At 28.3% G+C, this 22,379-nt stretch overlaps 1 protein-coding gene across 2 annotated transcripts in view; it reads right to left on the reverse strand.

Annotated features, from left to right (window-relative positions):
- Positions 1-3,502: 3,502 nt before the first annotated feature.
- The window catches only part of LOC100160178 (uncharacterized protein PF11_0213), a 28,676-nt gene continuing 9,799 nt past the window's right edge, over positions 3,503-22,379 (reverse strand). The window contains exons 13-15 of one of the 2 annotated variants that reach the window (XM_029487584.1): positions 6,653-8,494; positions 4,560-4,681; positions 3,503-3,739 (exon numbers count right to left, since the gene is read on the reverse strand). In XM_029487584.1, coding sequence (XP_029343444.1) covers positions 3,655-3,739; positions 4,560-4,681; positions 6,653-8,494 — 2,049 coding nt within the window. In that variant the 3' untranslated portion in view covers positions 3,503-3,654. The remainder of the gene's footprint in view (positions 3,740-4,559; positions 4,682-6,652; positions 8,495-22,379) is intronic. The other variant, XM_029487585.1, reaches the window with a different exon arrangement.

Here is a 22,379-nt window from a genome sequence, read left to right on the forward strand (position 1 = left end):
AAGTTTTATTACCCAACAAATAAAGTTTTATTGACATTAATAGAAATAAAAACTAATAAAATTGGAAACTGAAAATGTCCCTAAACAGTTCAAAACAAATCAAAATATTTTGAAAATATTATCGTATATAGAAAATGGAAATATAAGCAACCAGTGAAAAATGCATGTATATACGTTCATTTGTTTTAAAGTTACACCAAAAACCAAAATCGATTTTGTCAAAAGCCGATTTTACGTAAAAATTCCCGTTTTCGTCAATTTTAATGTTATTTTTCCTGACACTTACAAAAACTATTAAAAATTTGAAAATTTGACCTCCCGAATGCTGTATTTAGTGTCTCATCATCACGGTTCCATGCAGTGGCGTACATACAAATTATTTTCACTACGGGCCAATTTATCAATAGTCAGCATAGCGCGACTAACATAGCCATAAGCCCATAACTATACATTTATTATGGAGCTGGGTGGTTATAAATACAAATACAAATTGCGAAATATAATATAATATTTATAGAATACAATATTAAACAAATTGAAAACTGAAAATGTCCGGAAAAAGTTCAAAATATTTTGAATATTTATCGTGTATAGAAAATGCCAATATAATATAACAGTTGAAAAGTTCATTAATCATGGCTAAATATATTTAGTCATGTTCATTAATATTTTTGAAAACTATTATTACCTTTAAATGTTGATCACTCAAATGCACCAACTAGATTCACTTTCCCGTTAAATAAGATACTGTTGAAGAAAATTGAAGCAGTTTTGCTCGAATAGTGATGACAGGCACACAGAAAATAAAAAACTAACAACCATCATACATTCATAGCTCCGCTCAGATAATATACATTATGTACAATATACATAATGGAAGGGTCACTGTAATGGACATGTCAAATTTGAATTCAATGATATAAAATCATTGTATAAGAATAACGATTCTGAGTGAAGACTGTCTGTCAACTTATAATATTACATATTATTGTGAATGAAGTAATTTTTTTACAATTATGCACGACTGTAACAGTTTTTTCTTTTTTTCTTTTTATGTCCTGTATACAAATTTTCTACCAGGAGTGCTTCGATTTTAACATATAGTACCTTATCTTTTAGCAAATTGGATCAAGATGGTACTTTAGACAGGTCATTTTCCGATTTTCTCAATAGTTATTTGATGCCACCCAAAAAACCACCGAAAAATTACGAAAAAACGCTATAAATGGGATTTTAATTTCTAACGCTTTGTTTACCACCATAGAAACGAATAAAAAATTATAATATTATAATATTAATTCAACTTACATGATAAAATTAATAATAACAATATAAAATATCCATACTGACAAACCGACTCCACTGAGAATCGTTGTTCTTATACAATGATATTATATCATTCAATTCAAGTCTAATAAAATCTATTATGCAATGACCCACTTGTAATCTACTGTACAGCAGAGCGACATTTTTTAATTTGTCATTGAAACAATATAATAGGAGCCTTCTATTAAAATGTCAAGCTTTTTTACCAAACAAATAAAATTTTGTTGATATTTATAGAATACAAAATTAAACAAATTGAAAACTGAAAATTTCCGGAAACAGTTCACAATATTTAGAATATTTATTGTGTATAGAAAATGCCAATATAAATAACCGTTGAAAATCTCATTAATCATGGCTAAATATATTTAGCCATGTTCATTAATATTTTTGAAAACTATTATTAACTTTAAATGTTGATCATTCGAATACACCAACTAGATTCACTTTCCCATTGAACAAGATACTGTTGAAGAAAATCGAAGCAGTTTTGCTTGAACAGTGATGACAGGCAAACACACATAAAAAAAAAAAAAAAATACATAATGGAAGAGTCACTGTTACATATTATTGTGAATGAAGTAATTTTTTTACAATTATGCACGACTATAACAGTAGGTTAAATTCATTTTTACCAAAAAAATTATTTTTGAAAATGTGTATAAAAGATAACTGTTTTTATATTTTTTCAGGTTTGTTGGTTATAGTATGAACTATTTATGAGAATCCTTGTTTTAAATTTTCAATCATTAACTATACAAATTGAACATTTTATTGAACAATATAAATTATAATTATATCTTTTAATTACAATTTAATTTGAAAATTTTCGAAATTTTGATAAATGTTGTTAAAACTTGAAATTAAATACATATGAAAAAAAAATTGTACTTATGGATCCTTTATATTTATTTAACTACTATTATAGCTATTTAGTTTATATATTTGGGGAGGTCAAAAAAGAAAACGAAAATGAAGGAACAATGTGAATTTTTACGCAATTTTTTGGAGTAACGCAAAAACTGATAACCTTACACACTTCAAATGTCCAGCAAATATTTATATAAGTATTTCCCATAGATGTTAATTTCACGGGGTAATTATGCTATTCATTATTATTGCCATGAGATATTTTCGTCTCCGATCAGAATCATGGAATTCAAATATAACACATTCATTACAATAACATGATCGACAACTAGGGAACAGCTGAGCTGTACCTACTGGTCTACCTTTTTTAGATTGATGTTTTAATTATTGTGGAAATATCATTAGAAGCTTATAAAACTAAATAAAGCTGTAAACAATTAAATTAATTTTAGTCATTACACTTTAAAAACTGTTGATAATTATTAGGTGGCTTCTTTTTTTTTTTTTTAATAGTAAAATACGATACATAAATACTTAATGCATTAGTTAAACATACAATAATGTATAGACAAATTAATTAATTAGTTAATTAAAAAAAGTGAACATCAAATGTTTATTGATAACATCATGGACATATTATGAAGTTTAAGCTCAAAGTAATAAATTGCAATTCATGTTTTATTAATTATTAACATTATATACAATTTTGCTTTATCTACTCATTTATATAATAATTAGTTGGTCAAATATATCTTATAAAATAATACAATAATTATAATAATTAATAGAATAATACATATTCAGTACATTTGAATATTGAATTTAAAAATCATATAACACACAATTGTAACTTTATTTAAAAGTTTTAGGTTTTATTTAAGAATAATCTAATTTATTATAAATCATTTTAAACATAAATGTAACCTAATCATTAAATTAACTATTTAAACAAATTAAATATCATTTTAAGTACAGGGGTATTTGAATACACAAGTTATTCAATTACTATTATGCAAGTATTGTTAAAGTTGTAATTTAAGAAAAAAAAACAATATATAATTTTCAATAACTTGATTCTATTTTGTTCTTAAAAAAACTAGTAAGAATGGAGATGTGAACAATTAACAAAATCATACTATAACTAAAATTTACAAAACAAAAATGATTAATTTAGGCTATGATACTAAAAAGTTGTATTTATTTTTATATCAAACATACATAATTATAAATATAATAATAAAATTCAAAGTCAATTTTTAAATTATATAATAAAATGGTTTAATTTTTAATCTTACAGTAGCAATACCACATTTAGGTAAAAATCTTAACTATTTTTAATTTTTAATATGTATATGAATAATAAGAACATATGACAGAATCTAAGTTTAAGGTTCTGCTTTACTATTTTTTATATTATTAATAATAAATTAAGACATATTCCTACTAACATAGATATACCTATATATCGTATAATATAGTTTTTTTAGTAACTTTTTTCTTTTCTTGCTTTGGCACAGTGATGTTATTAGTTGTCGTATCTTGTCTGAAAAATGTAATAAAACAAATATATTTCAAGTAATTCACAATATTAATAGTAAAAGTAAGTTACATGTATGTATATGTTTTATATATATATATCCACCATATAGAATGTATAAGTTCCAAACTTGAAAAAGTGAGATTTAAAAAATATAAAGAGTACTCATAACTGATTTAAATGTCTTTAAGCTTGATACCAAAAATATAATTTCTAATTGATAAAATGGTTAACAAATTATGTACTTAAATCATTTAGAAGATCATTTTTGTACTAATTGCTTTGGTTTATTCCTTGATTATCATAATAAAACCCAAATTTTATGTTAATTCTTTGAAACATTCTTTATATCTATACTAAAATGGGTACATTGTTAAAAAAAAAGAAATGGGCCCTTGATAAAAATAATTGACTACTACGGGCTACTAAAAATGATCTTAAATGGTTCATGAAATACAGCCTGGTGACAGACAGACGAATGGAGCGTTAGTAATAGGGTCCCGTTTTACCGTACGGAACCCTAAAATGAAATAGGCCCTTGATTAAATGAATGGTTAATAATTTAAAATTGAATACTATCTTATAGGTGTTTATGCGGACTGTGAGTACTACAGGCTAAAAATGATTTTAATTATAAATAAATAAAGATATACAATAAATAAGTCATCAAGTATTAAAGCTTGGCAACGAGTTGAAACACAAAGGAACAGTAAAACATTAATATTATTTAATATTTATAACCTTATAGGTAACTAATAATATTTTTACTTTTATTTCATTAGTTATTTATACAGTTTTATTTGGATGCTATAATATAACTTCTTACCCAATAACAGATGTGGATTGTAATGATTTATCTAATATTGATTGTTGAAAACGTGTTATACGTCTTTCTGAAGTAGAAGGTGGTTCAATTGATGGTTCTATTGGCGCGTGAACAATTGGTTCCTTAAAAAAATATATAAACATTAGATTTGATAATCTAAATTGGTGATCAACTGATAAATGTGTGGTTGTTAATTCTCATGAAATTAATTTATTAAAGATAGTTCTCAACTTGAAACACAAGTTATAATAACTATAAAATAATTGACAATATTTGAATGTCAGATAGTTATTTGTTACTTAGAGATATCACTTCTTAAAAGTTACTTGCAAAAAAACATAGTAAATAGTAAAATGAGTATCCCTTACTGTCACAAAATAAAGAAACATAAAATCATGTTATTTTATTATTATTAATTAATAAGTAATACAAATATAAAATAATGTAGGATTACATTCAATAACGTCAAAACCAATTAAACAAAATATCAGAAAAAAAAAAAGTATCAATATTGAATACACAAGCCTATTACAACAATATGTTAAACAATTGTTTTATTTTATTTTAATAAATATTTAGCATACACTTTTTGTATCACTTAAAAAATTTAAAAAATGTATCTTGCGTGTAAATAGATTAATACCAGTATATAACCCGTAAATTATATAGATCAGCGATTCTTAAACTTTTTTTATCTATGGAATTCTTTTCATGTCCAATTTTACAGTGGAAACCCTACTTATTTTTTTTAGCGTTCAACCATAAATTATTAGAACCCCTATACTTTCTTTCTTTCAATAGTTTAATGCGTCATTTTATGTAAGGATAATTTGCAATAAAAATTATAATAATTTCATATAATAATAAATAATAATGTGTATACTGCATTTAATTCAAAAAATATTTTAAATAACAAACAAAATGAATTTTAAAATTTAAATTTTAACGAGATGAATGAAATTGCTTTTTATTATTACAAATATTCTTAATATTAGGCTTTCGACCACTTCCTCTTCCAAAAAGTATTTAATTGTTAGAAAGCAATCAAACGCGCTGGAACGCATACAAATTTTTCCAAAAATCTAACTCTTTTATGTAACATGAATTTTTTAGTGAGCAGTAAGTACATTTACTTGTTTACCATGATAGGTGAAATTAAGCTTATTGATCTTTGAAAAAATGTCGCTTAAGGGGGCTGCAGCAGGTTTTGTCAAAAATCAAAACTAATGTAGATTTGACCATTCAAAACATTAATTTTGTTTCTTATAATGTTTTTCAATATATTTAAATTAAGTATCATAAAATAAACCTTCGAAAACCCCTCGATCATTCCCTAGAAAACTTGTTGATCAATCATAAACTGTTTTCAAACCAAATTCTTACAATTTTGTCTAGCTTATTGATCTAAGATTCACCTTTTTTTCATCTGCTGCAGCCCCCTTAAATAGACAATTTAAAGTGGCTAAATTTGATTAAGAAATTGATCTTTTCATTCAAAATTGCATTCCAAAAAGAGGCACGCACTTCGTCCCTAAATTCAAAAATATGTGTTAGTATCTTTTGTCAAGATTACTATCTGACCTCAGTACCAACTGTATAAGAACTATAAGTACACTATAGAATAGTGTTGGGCAACGACATAATTTTCTGTATCGATATCGTTCTGATTTTTCCGATATTGTATCGCGATATTGTTATTTCTACGATATTGATATCGTATCATAAATAGAATTTTATGTTTACCTAAACAATTAAAACAAACTTTTCGTATTCATTAAACTAAATATATATCACACTAAGGAATTACCGATATCGTTGCCCATCTAGTAGTATAGAAGTATAGACTAGGTATACTATATAAATTATTATTTAATATTATACAAGCATTATTTTTTCTATTATACATTTTTTTCATCTTTAGCCATTACTAATCTTTAGTTAAATTTTTAAAGAATTAAATTTTAAAAAAGTACACAGTTTAAGAAACTTCTTTTTAGGATTTTTGATATTAATTTGCGCAACTATAACACTGATCATTTTTTATTTAATAAGACAATTAAGGTTAATAGTTAAAATTTGTAAATAACACTTACCTTAATATTATGTTTGGCTTTGCGCTTAGAAAATAATAATTCATTCTTTTCAAAGACAGACGAAGCGGATTTCTTTGGAGTTTTAATTTCGGGTATGCTACTAACAGAAGACGATCTTCTTCTTGGCCTGTTGATGGGTACTTTTGATGGCCTGATTTCACTCTTTAGTGTACGGTGAATAGGATCTAATTCTACAATGCTAGAATTTTGAATCATTGATCTGGTCATAATTCGATTAGAATCTGTTGATTGATCTGAAGAAGAATATTCATTTTCAGAATCCAAGTTCATACGTATTTTAGTTCGTTTCTTTGCTGGAGTATACAACATATGCTGAGAAATGTTCCCAACAATTGGTGATAATTGTTCAGAAGAATAAGAGGAATTAGAAATCTGATAACTTTGATTAGACTCATTTGAATTATACTTAGATCCAGCAACTTCTTTTTTTACTTCCTCAACTTGATTTTGGATTTTTTGTTTTTTTCTACTCCTGAGTGACTCTGTCACAGAACGTTTTCTTACTTTTTCTGGTGGATTTAATGCTTTTTTTAAAACTCCCATTAAATCGTCTTTTTCAGTAGGAATTTCATCATTTGAAATTAACATATTTACACTCGAACTTCGTTTTGGTTTTGTTTTCACAACAGAAAATGTTAAAACAGGGTCTGGCTGGAGTGATTTAGATCTTCTTGGAGTTCTTATTTTTGTATCTTGTTGACATTTTGGGGTTAAATTAACATATTCTATTTTTTTTGATGAATTAGATAAGAAATTGAATTTTGGTTTTTTTTTTAATGCAGTACGTTCAGTTTTTATGATATTTGTATCTGTATTTGGAGTATCTTCTTCAGGTATTTCCTCTAAGCCAAACACAGTTTTCCTCTTATTAGCTTCTGAATTTTCTGCAGGAGCTAAAGATTTTGATCGTCCACTTCTACGTTTTATCGATGACATGTTTTCTTGACTTTTTGATCTCTTTTTTGATAATGACACCCTTACTTGTCTACTGTTATCTTCAACCATTCCAGAACTACGGAAAATATTTGAAGAAATAGGGTCTAGCTGTATTTGTTTGGGTTCACTTTTAGCTCTCGATCTCGTTGTTATTGGTGTAATGTCTACCGATGGAATCGATTTGGCTTTCTTAATTTGATCAATTACAATTGTTTTATTTTCTTGAATTGGATCAGATAACAATTTAGTTTTATTAAGAGTTAATTTTTGTTCTGTTGTAGAAGGAATATCCAATAAACATTCCGTTGTTTTTGAAATACTTCTTCTTGAAGAAGAACGCAAACTATAGTTTTCAATTCGTGGGATATTCAGACTGCTTTTCTGACAACATTTACCTAATTCTGCAATATTTTCAGCTAAACTTATTTTATTTTCATTTGCTACATTTTGAATTTTAACAGAAGCATCTGCGCAATGTGGACCAACAGTTTCAATTGTTGTTTCCAATTCAATACATTTTTGTACAGACTTGGCTGGTTGATGAGATTCTATTTCTTCATTATTTAAACTAGTATTAATGTTTTCATTAATATTTATTTTTTTTAATAACTGATCATTATCACCAATATCATCAAATTGATCAATGTTTAGTGAACAAGACATAACAGATGTAGCACATTTAGACTGAACTTCTTCAGCATCCTGGATGTTCAATTTGACTGATTGATGAGATTCTATTTCTTCATTATTTAAACTAGTATTGATGTTTTCATTAATATTTTGGTTTTTTAATAACTGATCATTATCACTGAAATCATTAAACTGATCAATGTTTGATGAATAAGACACAACAGATGTAGCACATTTAGAATTAGCATCCTGTATGTTGATATCCATCAATTGTATTGGTTCAGATGTTGTTGTAATGCTTCTTTGGGATATAGGACAGATTTTTTCATCATCTTCAACGACATAAGATGATTTTTCAGATTCCATTGTATTTACAGAATTTGTAGTATAGTTTTCAACCGTATTAGTTGGAACCGTATCTGTTTTACATATTTGTTCTTCTGATTCGTTTGGTATGGATGGGTTTGCTTGTTTGATTTTAAGTAAGTCACAACATTCATTACTCGTCAAATCTTTATTTTTCAGTTCCACAGACTTTTTGGATAAATCTATACTTGTACTCGGAGTGTGCTCGTTATTTTCAAATATTTGCACGGAATCAATATTTCCAAAATATATAGGCTTTAGATGAGGGGAATCACTTGACAAGACAGTTTGTCCATTGTCATGAAATGTTTCTTTAAATTCTTTACACTCTGGTTGTAATTTATTAGAATCTGTATCGTTCTGTGTATCAAAATTGTCGTCTGGATTACTTTCAGGTAATGATTCTAGCTCTAATATATCTTGAATTTCACCTTCTATTTCAACTTCTGGTTCTTTATTAGTAATATCAACTCCACTGTTAACCATATCTGACTCTTGGGTTTCAAGTTTATCGGCTTGTACATCTACATTCAACTGTTCATTTTCAAAAGAATATAAGTGGCCAAACAGAAGCATGGGCTTCTTCTCGGGAGTTTCTTGTTGACCAAAAAATGATTCCCCAAACATAAATGGAGTAGATTGATTAACATCCATTTCTAGCTGGTCTGCTTCAACTCCAGGCATTGTAAGATGATTAAATCCATCATCAGGTATGGGATTAGATTCGTTTCTGAACATTTCAAAAGAATGATCATTATTAGCAGATGTATATTCATCACAATGGTTATCTTCATTCTGGTCAATAGATAAATCATCTTTATTGTTTTCAATGTCATCAAGATTCATAGGCTCATTTACTTTATCTGTATTTTCAACTACTTCAATAACATTCTCATTGTCTTCTACCACACATGAATCATTGTCATCTTCAGTTATAATACTACGAGAATTTTCATTTTCTTCATCACATATCTGATTGTTATCATTTGAATGGGTCTCTTGAGCAACATTATACAAACGAGGAGTAAGATTTTCTGATGAATTGGATTGTGAGTCAATAGGATATACTATTTTATTACTGTCAACTAGTTCATTATTTTCTGATGTTTTCTCATTTTTGAGAGTTTTAAGCAACTTCAAATTATTTGCAGTACTTTCATCATCGAGTATGACGTTTGTCCCTTCAAAACTGTTTTGTTTACTTGCATATTCAAGTAATTCTGAATTGTTTTCTTCACTTCCAACATTAAGCGAGACGTCTGGTCTCTCTGAACTGTTTTCATCACTTGCAACATCCAAGACATCTGGTTCCTCTGAACTGTTTTCTTCACTTGCAACATCCAAGATATCTGGTTCCTCTGAACTATTTTCTTCACTAGCATCATCAAGTATGGAATGTACTTCTTCACTGTCTTGTTCATTTGTGTTATCATCGATTATAACATTAGGTACTTCTAAATTTTCATTATTTTCGCCAACATGTATGCTGCCATTTGGTTCTTCTGATTTGTGTTCTTCTTTTTCATTGTGAAGTATGACATCAGATACTTCTAAATTTTCATTATTTTCGCCAATAAGTATGCCATTTGGTTCTTCAAAGTTGTGTTCTTCATTTTTATCATCAAGGACATTTTGTACTTTCAAATTTTCTTCATTTTCAATTTCAATTGTAACATCTGGTTCTTCTGAATTATTTTCGTCACTTGCATCATTAATTATGAAATCGGATTCTTCTGAATGGATAACGTCACTTACTTCATCAGGTTCTTCTAAATTGTCAAAATTTTCATCATAAGATATATCTGCGAGCGTATCTGAATGATATTCTTCATTTTCAACACGTTCAAAGTCTTCCCGATCTTCTAAATCTTCTTCTTCATTTTGATTAATAAACACAACATGCCCCGACTTATTGTCATCATTATCGTTTTCATATCTCTTATCCTTATATTCAGATCCCATCTCTTCATTTCCAGTAAATGTTATGCCACAGTTATTTATTATTTTTTCTTCTTCATTTTCATCAAATTTAATGTGTTGTTGATCTAAATCGTCCATGCAAGGATGTTCTAAGTTACTTTCATTGCTTACTTCACTATTAAGTTCTGAATCACTTTCATCATTTATTACCCATATGTTTTCACATTGTTTTGGACTTTCTTCTCTTTCAGATTCTTCTGAGTCAATGTTATAAATTTCAATTTCATCATCTTCTTCCACAATTTCGTCCACTTCACCTTCTTTTGCAATTTCTTCTTCTGCACCTTCTTCTTCTTCGTTGTCTTTTGCAATTTCTTCTTCTTCTTCTTTACCTTCTTCTGCAATTTCAATTTCTCCAACGTTTTTTGCAATTTTGTCTTCACCTTTTACTTCAATTTCACATTCTTCTTCTTCTTCTTCCTCTTCAATTTCACATTCTACTTCTTCTTCCTCTCCAATTTCACATTCTTCTTCCTCTTCAATTTCACATCGTCTCTCTTCCTCTTCAATTTCATCATAGACTCTCATCTTCTTCAATTTCATCATAGACTCTTCGTGTCTTCTTCTTGTTCATCAATATATTCTTCTTCGAGTTCCTCGTCATAACTATCATCACCACCTTGTCTTCTTTGAGATTTAATTCTACCATATCTTGTGTTTTCTAAGTCAGTGCTAACTTCTGATGCAATACTGCCATCATCTGATGCAATACTGTCATCTAATACAATACTGCCATCTGATTCATTAGTACCACATGATAGTATAATACTGCCATCTGACCCAATATTGCCTTCTGTTATAACACTCCCATCTGATACAATACTGTCATCTGATAATTTTTTTCTTGATGAACCTACAGATAAAATGTCACTTTCATCTGAATCTGAATCTAATAAAATACAATCAATATCTTCATTTATTTTTTTTACTGGGCGCTGCTCATTAGAATTTGTGTTCTGTATTAAGCAGGCAGTAGAAACATCATTAAACAGTGGTTTTTCATTTTTACTTAAATTCTCTTGGATATTCGGAATTGGACAATTATTATCAACACCTAAAGGAGTCAAGGTCGCAAAATGCTGATTTAAGATTTCTTTCTTATCTTTTGAAACTGATTTTGCGGTCAAAAGTTTAATGTCTTCATTAAAACTTGTATTTTTCGGTGATAGTTTTGATACTGGAATTTCTTTATCATCTTCTTCATCAGATGTCAAGAGAAGACACTCATCTGCCGAACTCAAAACCATTTCTTCGTCTTTCGTTTCATTTTCAGATATGTCATCTATTTTAATTTGTTCATGTCCAGAACATGAATTTTCCTCAGAAATATCCATTTTTTCATATTCATCACTAATATTCATTTTAAAATCATCTTTATGTGACTCCTGGAAAGTTAATGGTATTCGTTCAGAAATTATTTGATTTGGTAAATCATTGGCTTCACTGCTGTTGACGCTGTAAAAGCTTTCATTTTCAGGATTATCAATCTGTTGTACGTTAACCACTTCTTCAAAATCAACTCTAAAAAAAATAATTTATGATATTATTATAAAATAATTAATTGTTGATAAAATGTACACATGTTTTTAAAATTTGTTAAAAGGAAGTAAAAATATTTACTCAACGTTTCAAAACTATATTTAGTATATATTTTTCTAGTAAATTGATTTCTTTCATAAGTATATACTCTATTCAACTTGAGGAACACTAACAGCGGAGACCAGTTTTTGTCAGAGGCAGTCAGTTAGCACCCATTCGTCAACCCCAACGAGTCAACAATCTATATACTTTCCGTGTAGTAATGCCACACCCTTGTGCACAAGTCAGCCGCCATCTGCATTTCTTAAGTTGAATAGAGTATTATACAGATATTTAGTATTATATAGATACTAAAAAATAATAAATACAGATAAAAATCTAACCCTTCAACTGTAGTGTCAGCATTCCCAGGTAGACTAAATCTTATTGAAGACCTTGGAGTCTTATCAAGACTAAACGATATTTTTTGTTTGTTTGTTGCAAATTTTGTCTGCAATCATAATTAATTTATTAACAATCAATAAATCTGAATATTAATTGAATAATATGACAAATATTTATATGTTAAAATTATAATAAATATTAATATATTTTTATTTAAATATATGACCATTAATTAGATATGACCATATAAATAAATGTTTAGAGTGGATTAAGAATTATAATAAAATTTTAAATACAATCAATACAAAAAATATATTTTATAGGTAGGTCAAATATATAAAGATAAATACTGAAAATGAAAGAATACATTAGGTACCTGTTTTAATAATATTATAAATTAGATGATTATTTATATCCTATTTTAGATAAAATGAAATACATGAAATTCTTATAAAAAACTTTATTTTAATTAAATATGTAAACTAATTTATTCTTTTTTATTTCTTAAGAGGATAATATGCACCACCAAAAGCTGGAATTATTATTATTATAATTGATTAAGTGGTATTAAATCAAAGGTAATTATTAGCCACAATAGGCTTATAGTATGGTCAGTAAAAAAATAGGCCGCTATTGTCAAGCGCCTATTACCTGTTTATAGGTATGGTTTGTATTGAGTTTTCAAATGTTTTATCACCTAAAATTATTCCAAACATTAGATAGAATTACAAGCATATTAATCTAAAAGCACATTGCGATGAAATACTATAAACTATATAACTACCCACTACCTATTGCCAATATTCCCTAACGTAAGACACCTGGATATCCATAAAACTGCCGTGAAACATAATTGTATAAATTGTGTATATTATGTATTATTCTAAAATATGTACCTTTAAAATTGATGAGTAGCTTGTAATAGATGGTGATGCAATGGTTTTTTCAACTAAAGGAGTATTGAGTATTTCTAACACTTGTTTCTCAATTGGTTTTACAATTTCATTATTGGCGTTTGGAGAACTTAATAAATTTTCATCTATTTTTCTGCGTTTTTCATTACAAATCATATCATCAATGGGTGATCGCTTCCTTGTACTATTATTTGCCGGTAAGAAAAGATCACTAAACAAAACAATTTAAATTAATAAAGTAAGAATTATCAAGTAATTTAAAGAATAATAATAGATAATTGTTTACATTGAATTTGATGGTGTAAAAGATGCACTCTGTCTTTTTACCAAATTATTTACTTTATTCCTATCCATTAAAAACATTTTACTCTCATTGTTCATACATTTCACAACAACATCTAAAAACAATTAATTAAGTTAAACAAAACTATTTATAGTAGGTAGTATAAACACAATAACAGTACAATATTCTACAATAAAATTAGAATACACATTAACTAACTTGGTTTTTTATATACACTTTGAAGAGGGAGGCGGCCATAATCGTTTTTCATAATATTAGGAATATTTTTTTCAAATCCATCAACTAAAAGACTAGTAATTGTCAGTGCATCATTATTATTTGACTTAAGGCTGGCTTTCAATGTTTGATTTAGTTTGATAGCTTCTTTATGTCTAAAAAAAATGTAATAGGAGATTTACTGTTTGTTTTACATATATACAACTATACAGTATACAATATACATGTATACATAATTAATAATAATATATATTTTTTAAAATACAATTTGATAGTCCACGAAAAAGTACTATTTTAAATGGTCAAATTGTCAACTAATCACAAACATTATATTGAAACATTATTTGTATTACATTTATACTGTTTGTTTTAATAAGTATTTAATAATATTAGTATTGACAGTAAATGTTAGTCACTGTGTGCATACTGGTATGTTTACTATAGCCTAACCATATTATATACTGACTAAAATGTCAAAATATTCTACTCAGGACAAAATAATTGTTAATTAAGATATCTATGAATTATTTATTACTCATGTTATTTCTTAAGAGTTTTTCAATGTTAAAATATAAAATTTTTTTTATAGAAATGAGGAAATCTAGATAAAAATGTATTGCTATAGTAAAACAAATAAATAATATTTGAAAAAAAAAAAAAGAACAAATTAGTAATTAGTAAATTAAGGAAAGTGTATACAGCCGTTTTTATAACTAATATGGAAATTATATTGCATCATTATATGATACTATTGAATACATTTTCAGTATTAAAAAATTAACAATAACATAGAATAGGCTTTATAAGTGATTGAAATTAATAATAATGTAAAGTTAAATACAATATTTTGAGCTGTTTTCAACCTCTGTAAACAAAATAAATACATTTTTAATTAATAATTGAACTTACCTTCCTCGCTGTAGCAAAAATAACAATTGAAAAGTTAATGTTTCAGTATCATCAAACCTTTTCAAATAAGAAAAAAATAATTCTGCTTCATCCGCATCCCAGAGATATTCTATCAGACTTTTTAATCTGTTTGTTTCTCTACATCCTAAGAATAAATAAAAAAAAAATATTATAAATAAGGTTTTAATCAAATTATACAGAGAAAACATACGGTCAAAGAAATATTCAAACAAAGTTTGTTTTTCTTTAAAGGGTCTTGCTCGTAAATAAATTAAAGTATCGAAACATTGGTTGTTCATGATTTGCAAGTTAACATAAAACCTGAAATAAAAAAAATACAAATTTAACGAGTTGATACTATACTTATTGTATTCTTTTAAATTCAAACATATGAAGGAATTATAAATTGTAGTTGCAATTAATTTAATAGTTGATTTATTAGGGCATCCCATGATGGTCAATTTTAAATGTTATATCAAGTGTGTTATGTCTTGAAATTGTGTTTATATAGTAACGCGCCTTCACCATAGATAATATAAAAATGAATAGACTACTCCTATATTAACAAACAAAATAAGAATGTGGATTCAAGACAGACTGCTTTTATATAGAGCACTCACTCAGGTAAGAGATTTTATCATTAATTTTATTTGTAAGCAAAACTACGGGTCAGGACAGTCAGTATACTGACTTAATAAAAGTTAAATACAAACCTATTTGTAATTATACTATATTCAGAATAAGAATTCCCATTCGCTTGACGGAAACTCGTCTTGTTCGCGCATGTCTGTTGCCACCAGTTGCCCCCACCGACGTTCCGCAGGTGTATATATATACAATAGCGACCGGTGATGGCAGCCGTCGACAACTGGCGACCAATCACAGCGCAGCCGACACTCTCTAGGAGGGGTCTGACAAATGCTGGCAAGTCAATTGCGTGCGCAAAAGTGGGAATTCTTATTCTGAATAGTGTATAGTCATTTTTTATTTTTAAAAAGTTATATAAGTATATTAGTATAAGTTTCACCTAAGGAAGTAAATATTTTGAAAAATTAAGTTCATAAATCCGCGTTGATAAAATAATTATTTTAATAAATAACATAACATAGGTAGTTTAAGTAATGCATAAATTATATAATTAGATAACAAATGTAATTATAGAATCTCAAGTATGGAAAACTAACCAGATTTTTTTGAGCTTAATATATATATAAATGTAACTATACCAGAATATCTCTTACTTGTGATCATCTATGTTAACTAAATTGATTTTAGTGAGTTGCATGTAAAACCGTGCCCAAAAATATTGTTCTTTATACACAAGTAATTTCAAGACAGTCCAGTGATACCAATCCCAAGATTTATCATTGACCAGCCATTCATGACTACTTGCTAAGATATCCATAGCTTCCTATGAGTATAAAAAAAAATAATATTACACACAAATAAAATTAAATGTGAAAATAATATGATAATAGTGTGAATAATATTTACTTCAAACATGTCATGATCTAATAACCAGGTAGCACGACAAAGTGTATTCAATCCTTTATTTTCAACATCAAATTCAATAGCAAAATTACACATACGATTTGCCGTTATTAGATCAATCCTAAAATAGGCCATGTAAAATCATATATAATTTCAGTAAATTATATTTTTAACCAATAATAAATGATTTTAAAATATTTAAACTAACTCTTGCGATGAACAGACGTCAATCAAAAAATAAATTGTAATAAAATCTTTGAGTTGGTTTGAAAGTGCAGCATTCAAATATATTCTTAATAGACATTGAACATTAGACGGAGGGTACAAGCCTTTAGTTGCTTCACCGCCTTCGTGTTGCCATTGTTCAATTAATTTATTGCCTTTAGGTTCATTAGACACAAATGCGTCAATAAGATATAATGACAAATCTCCAAATTCCAATCGACTAAAAATGTATTATTGTCTATTTAATTTAATTGTCCATTTTAATAATTTAATTACTCACCGTTTAATTGCATATTGAATAAGAGGTGTAAAATCACATTGTATAATTTTCTGAGTAGGGTCTTCTTCATTGGATTCTGGTAAAAGTCCATAGTTAAGAAAACATGTCACCGCTTTAAAATATTGAGTAACCAAATTTAATGTGTACACACGATAAGAATAATCAACTGAAATAAGAAAATAAATGTTTGAATTAGTTAATTTATTTCCAATGATTTATACTGTCAACTTTAAAAATAAAAATATGAAATCGGGTATATATAATACTAATAATTATATAGGAAGAATGATACATTCTCTGTTCAATTATATTTACCATTTATTATATGAATACCATATGCATTATGCAAATCTTCTAGGAAATGTTTAACACACAGCATTTGAGATAAACAATGATTTAATATCCTTTCATTTTTTTTACCCAACTGCGTACCAGAATAGTCAAATAAAGGAACACCTAAACCAGATTTGTATTAAAGTTTAAGTGATAAAAACAATCATATTTAACATATTAGATATTTACATAATTTGTCTGCATATTGTTTAACAACCATGACGTGCTTCCAAAGACATTGAACTAAATGTAAAATTGTTGCTTCACTAGATACATATGTTCCATTTTTCCATTCTTCAGCACATGCACTAAGAACTGACATAATTTTGTTTTCTACTATAATTGATATTACAAAACTTCTTTGATCAGGCTGAAACAATTTAATTTAATCATCAATTCTCATAAGATTATAATATAAGTACAAATAAAAATAAAAACACTTATTTTAAATGAACAAAATTAATGAAATATATTTTTATTTCTTACCAAACTGTAATTTACGTAATCATCTGTTTTATCCCAAAAGAAAGGTCTTAAATTTGTTTGCAAACATTGGCTGAATATTAAACTTGGATTTATTAACAACCTCCAATTTTTTAAAAGCAATTGATCCAAAATTTCTTGTTGAACACCAGCATGTTTAAATCTAATAATTTCAGTGTCTAATAAACAATCACATTCTGGAATAAAAATTTAAATTTGCATATTAGAGAACAAATGGCAATGATTAATTACTGTAATATTACCAAAATATATTGAAGATGGATAATAGAGTTCTTCAACATTATTTCTAAAATTGTAACCGAATGGGCGCAATGTTTTGTCAGAAATATTTAAATCTAAATAACTGACATTATGAGGCAATTTTACAAAACTAGCGTAAGAATTTGATACTTTAAGGTGATTTATATTTGATGGCATCTGGGCTTTATACCACTGGTTAATATCAAACAAAAAAACGTAAGATTCGGGGCTAGCATCAACATTTTGGCGAATTTCCATTAACATAGCAAATAATCTAATTTCACAATCTTCATCCATGTCTAAGCAATGTAAAAAAAAAACCATAATTTAAAATTATTATATTTTGCAAATACATACTTAGCATTTAGCATATAACTTATATTAGATGATCAACATTAATTCAAATATAAAGTGTTAAATTACCAGTTTCATTTCTGAACAAGTTCACATTACATAAAGTTAATGCAGATATACATCGACCAATCCCAGATTCTCTTCTCAATGACATTTCTAATTTTATACCATTTCCTTTATATACCTTTGTACATACACAATATTTCATAAAAATAATTATTTTAATTATAAATTTGTAAAATTTAACTCACTCTATATGACAAACAGCCATTTGACATCATAGTTCTCTGTTCGTAAGTTAAAGCAATCATCATTGCATTTGGAAGTCTAGAATTATCTGATTGAATAACCCAAAGATAACATAGATTGTTTGGATCATCAGATGGTTCAAGAAAAGTAATATGGGTTACTGGCATAACACATTTAGGATCTTTTAACAAATATCTAAATGAAATAATAAAAATAATTTGAGTTAGAAAATTATAATAAAACAAATCCAGTATTCACAGACACATACTTTGTAAGATTTATGATTTTATAAATACCTATTATTATTAAAGAGTGAACAAATACTTACATTGTTCGCATTACTTTACAGTCCCATAGTTGGAAGTGACCTGTAGAATATCCAATGGCAACCGTATTGATTTCTTCGTTATACAACAAACTAGATATGCTGAAGTTTAGTTTGTCACGGTATTGTTTTTTACAATAGATACAGAAATTTTCTATGATAAAATATGATGATTAATAAATTATGAATAAATTGCTTAAATTTTATTTTACCATTTATAAACATTGCTAAATGACAATCACTATCATCACTCATCTCTTTAACTTCTTGGCAATCCTCGTTTTTTCTTATAATAAATAGTTTGCTTGGTCTAGATTCATTTACAACTATCTCATTTCTTCGTAATTCTATGGAAAAAAAGGAATTTTATTTTTATGTTTATGGTACAATATTTAGTCAACGTACGGTTTTCAATGTGATGATGTCTTAAGTCAACTGCAAAAACTGCTCCAGTTATCATTCCAACTAAGAGTATAGTGGACATAACTTTAAATTCATCACAAAGCTGATCTTGCGCAAGTGATTCATTATTTATTGTAGAAATGTAGGATATCTGAATTAATTAATATATATGTTAGAATTGAGCTTTTTTATTTTGTAAAATATTACTTAAGAGGACGTCACAACCCTTATTTGCTGTCCCATAAATAGGTCAACTGAATTATTTATTAAAGATTCTAGCAAACAATTTGCCATGAATAGTCTGTTTGAAAGTCTGATACAACACATGTGGGTAGTGGGTCCTCTTAAGATAATTTAATAAATTAAAAATTAGCATACTGGATTTGGCATATGAATACAACGAATGGTCGTTAATGTTGGCAATTGACAAACAAACAATATACCAAAAGATTTACACGAACATCCGACTAACAGAAAGTGTGAATTTTCAGTTTTATGTAATTCTTTAACAAAGGTAATCTGAAATAAATAAATAAAAGTATCTAGTATTATTTTACAGTACATACAAACTATAAAGAAATATTTAATACAAACAGATGTGAAAATGTCTAATACCTATATATTTGTAGACTTTTTAAATGATTATGGTTTTCAATAATTATAAAATTACTCAACATTTCTCCCCACTAACAATAAAGATATCGTTGAATAGATTTGTTTATGCAAATCATAAGCCATAAATCAAAATACCAAATTATTTTTATGAACATTTATTTATATTTGTGAATTGTATTATTAAATGTTATAGGCTCCTAGATCAAAATAAATATTAACGAGAATATTAATAATGTACAAACAATATGTATAATTAATATCACTGTATCTAATAAATAAATAAATAATTTATGAAATTGTTAACATGGATTTAATGCCTAATCGTTTATGAATTCTGATTTCGGAAGATATTATAACGGCGGTCATACCTATTGTACCTATCAATCATAATATTATTTACTTAGTTAATTTATTTTTTATTTTATCATTTATTTGGTCTATTCTTTAAATTTTTATGAGAAATAAATAAATGAGTAGGTACCTAAATTAAGTTTTGAACTGAATTATCGAAATCAATTATGCTGCAGCCCACGAGAGAGGATATTTTAAGCATGCAGACAGACGGCGGAGACCGTTTCGAGGCCCCATTTCCCCCACCATTTCCGCGACTGCTATACATTGTATAGTTTTGAGCACTGCTAAGCGTTGCTGATTAGCTATCGGAAATGCCGAGTAGTGGGGAATGCGTGGAAGCAGACAAGTTTTCGTCGGGTGACGGGATACTCTCTCGTGGGCCGCAGTATAGGTAGGTCATTCAAGTTTAGTTGATTTTATAACTACCTAATACATTTTTAATATTAATTACACTTAAAAAACAAAAAGCAATAAGCTAAAGAATAATAAGCTACAATAATTGATTTATAAGTACACTTTAAACTAAGTTGAGTCCAGAAGTTGTTCACTAGGTATAATACCTAGGTACCTAAGAATGAAACAATTATTGTGATCTTACAATTAATTCCCTCCAAAATTGATCAGTCACCTAGGTCCTAGGTATTTATTAAGCACACCTACCTATTTATCATACCGGAACAAAGTCGATTTAGAGTGAGCGGACAGTATCAAAATTTATTAGCCCAAACCGGTGTGAAAAAAAAATGTTTGGACAATATCATTGATATGGTTCTCAAAATTCCTGTGAGTTTTTTTTTTATTTATACCTGTTTCGAATGATGATTTCTCATATAATATAACTTGTCTAGCGAGAGAACACGCCAATTCTGAGTAGCCCCGCCATTGAGGCTGGTTCCACTGTGGCAGGGTTACTCCCGTGTCCTCACGTGGAGATGAGCAGAATAACCGATTTTCGCATGGAGTGTACTCTCGCTGGACATAGTATAGGTACCCATTTACCCAGTCGTCTTGAGCACGACCAACGTGGATGCGCGACTTACCGTCAACGATTTGTCCTTTTGATTGGTGGCAAATGACCGGGACGACACAACAGACCCGAGCTGTTTCGAATAAAGTATGATGTTGGCCCCGGCGGCGAACCACGCATACTCGCCATTGGAAATCAGACCGCCGGACTTGTCACAATCGGATTCCAGCAGCTCATTGGAAATGTGATTCGAGCCGATGACCTGCATTTCTTGTTTCAGGGTGGACATGTTGCCGTACTTGGTCAGCAACGGAATCACAGGCAAAAGGCACACGGTACGCGGTTAACGGAGCCAGTGGGAACGTTCGCTCTCGACAGAGACCGAAAATGCGCTGTCTCACTTACTAAGACCACCGAACGCACATTAGCGGTGCCGTGTTATAACGATGCCTTTCGATGACTTCACAGGATGTCCATGCTTCTCCAGAATTGCGTTCAATTTTTTTTTCCTAATCGTATTGACATATCCAATAATCCACTATCAGACAATAGACTATTAAGGGCCAGTTGTACAGTCTGCTTAAACTTCGATTAAGCTTAATCAGCTGATAACAGATATTTAACTGGTCAAATTCAGCAGATTAAACTACGAATTAAGGTATATCTTAATTCATGGATTATACCAAGGGGTTATAATACCTACTACCTACTTATTAAAATTTTTAAAAATATAATACAATAATAAAAATGGTAGACAGCCTTCTCGAAGACGAGATGTTCAAAGATTAATAATTAAATTGATAGCGATAGGAAAATAGGTGTCAGGATTCCTTGTAAATTAATTAAAAGAACACGGATTAACTTTTAGTAGCGTTGTATTTTACATTTAAATAATAATTAACGTGGTTTTTAAAATATGAATATAACGGCAGTCGTCGGTAACCGTTCGTCGGGCGTCGAAACGTTGCGCACCGCGCTTCCCGTAAATTAGGACGAGATAGTGTCCGAGTACGGCCGAGCCGCCCGGAGTGGCCGGCATGCACCAGTGTTGCCACCCTTGGAGCTAACAAAATGAAAGATAAACAATATTAATATTATTAATTTAATAATATTATTTTCTTCAATTCGACGATTTCATAGAACAATATGATGATTCTGAGCAGAACATATCCAGTATATAATATCGATA

This window comes from Acyrthosiphon pisum, chromosome X (assembly GCF_005508785.2).
Source record: "Acyrthosiphon pisum isolate AL4f chromosome X, pea_aphid_22Mar2018_4r6ur, whole genome shotgun sequence".
Taxonomy (NCBI): Eukaryota; Metazoa; Arthropoda; class Insecta; order Hemiptera; family Aphididae; genus Acyrthosiphon; species Acyrthosiphon pisum.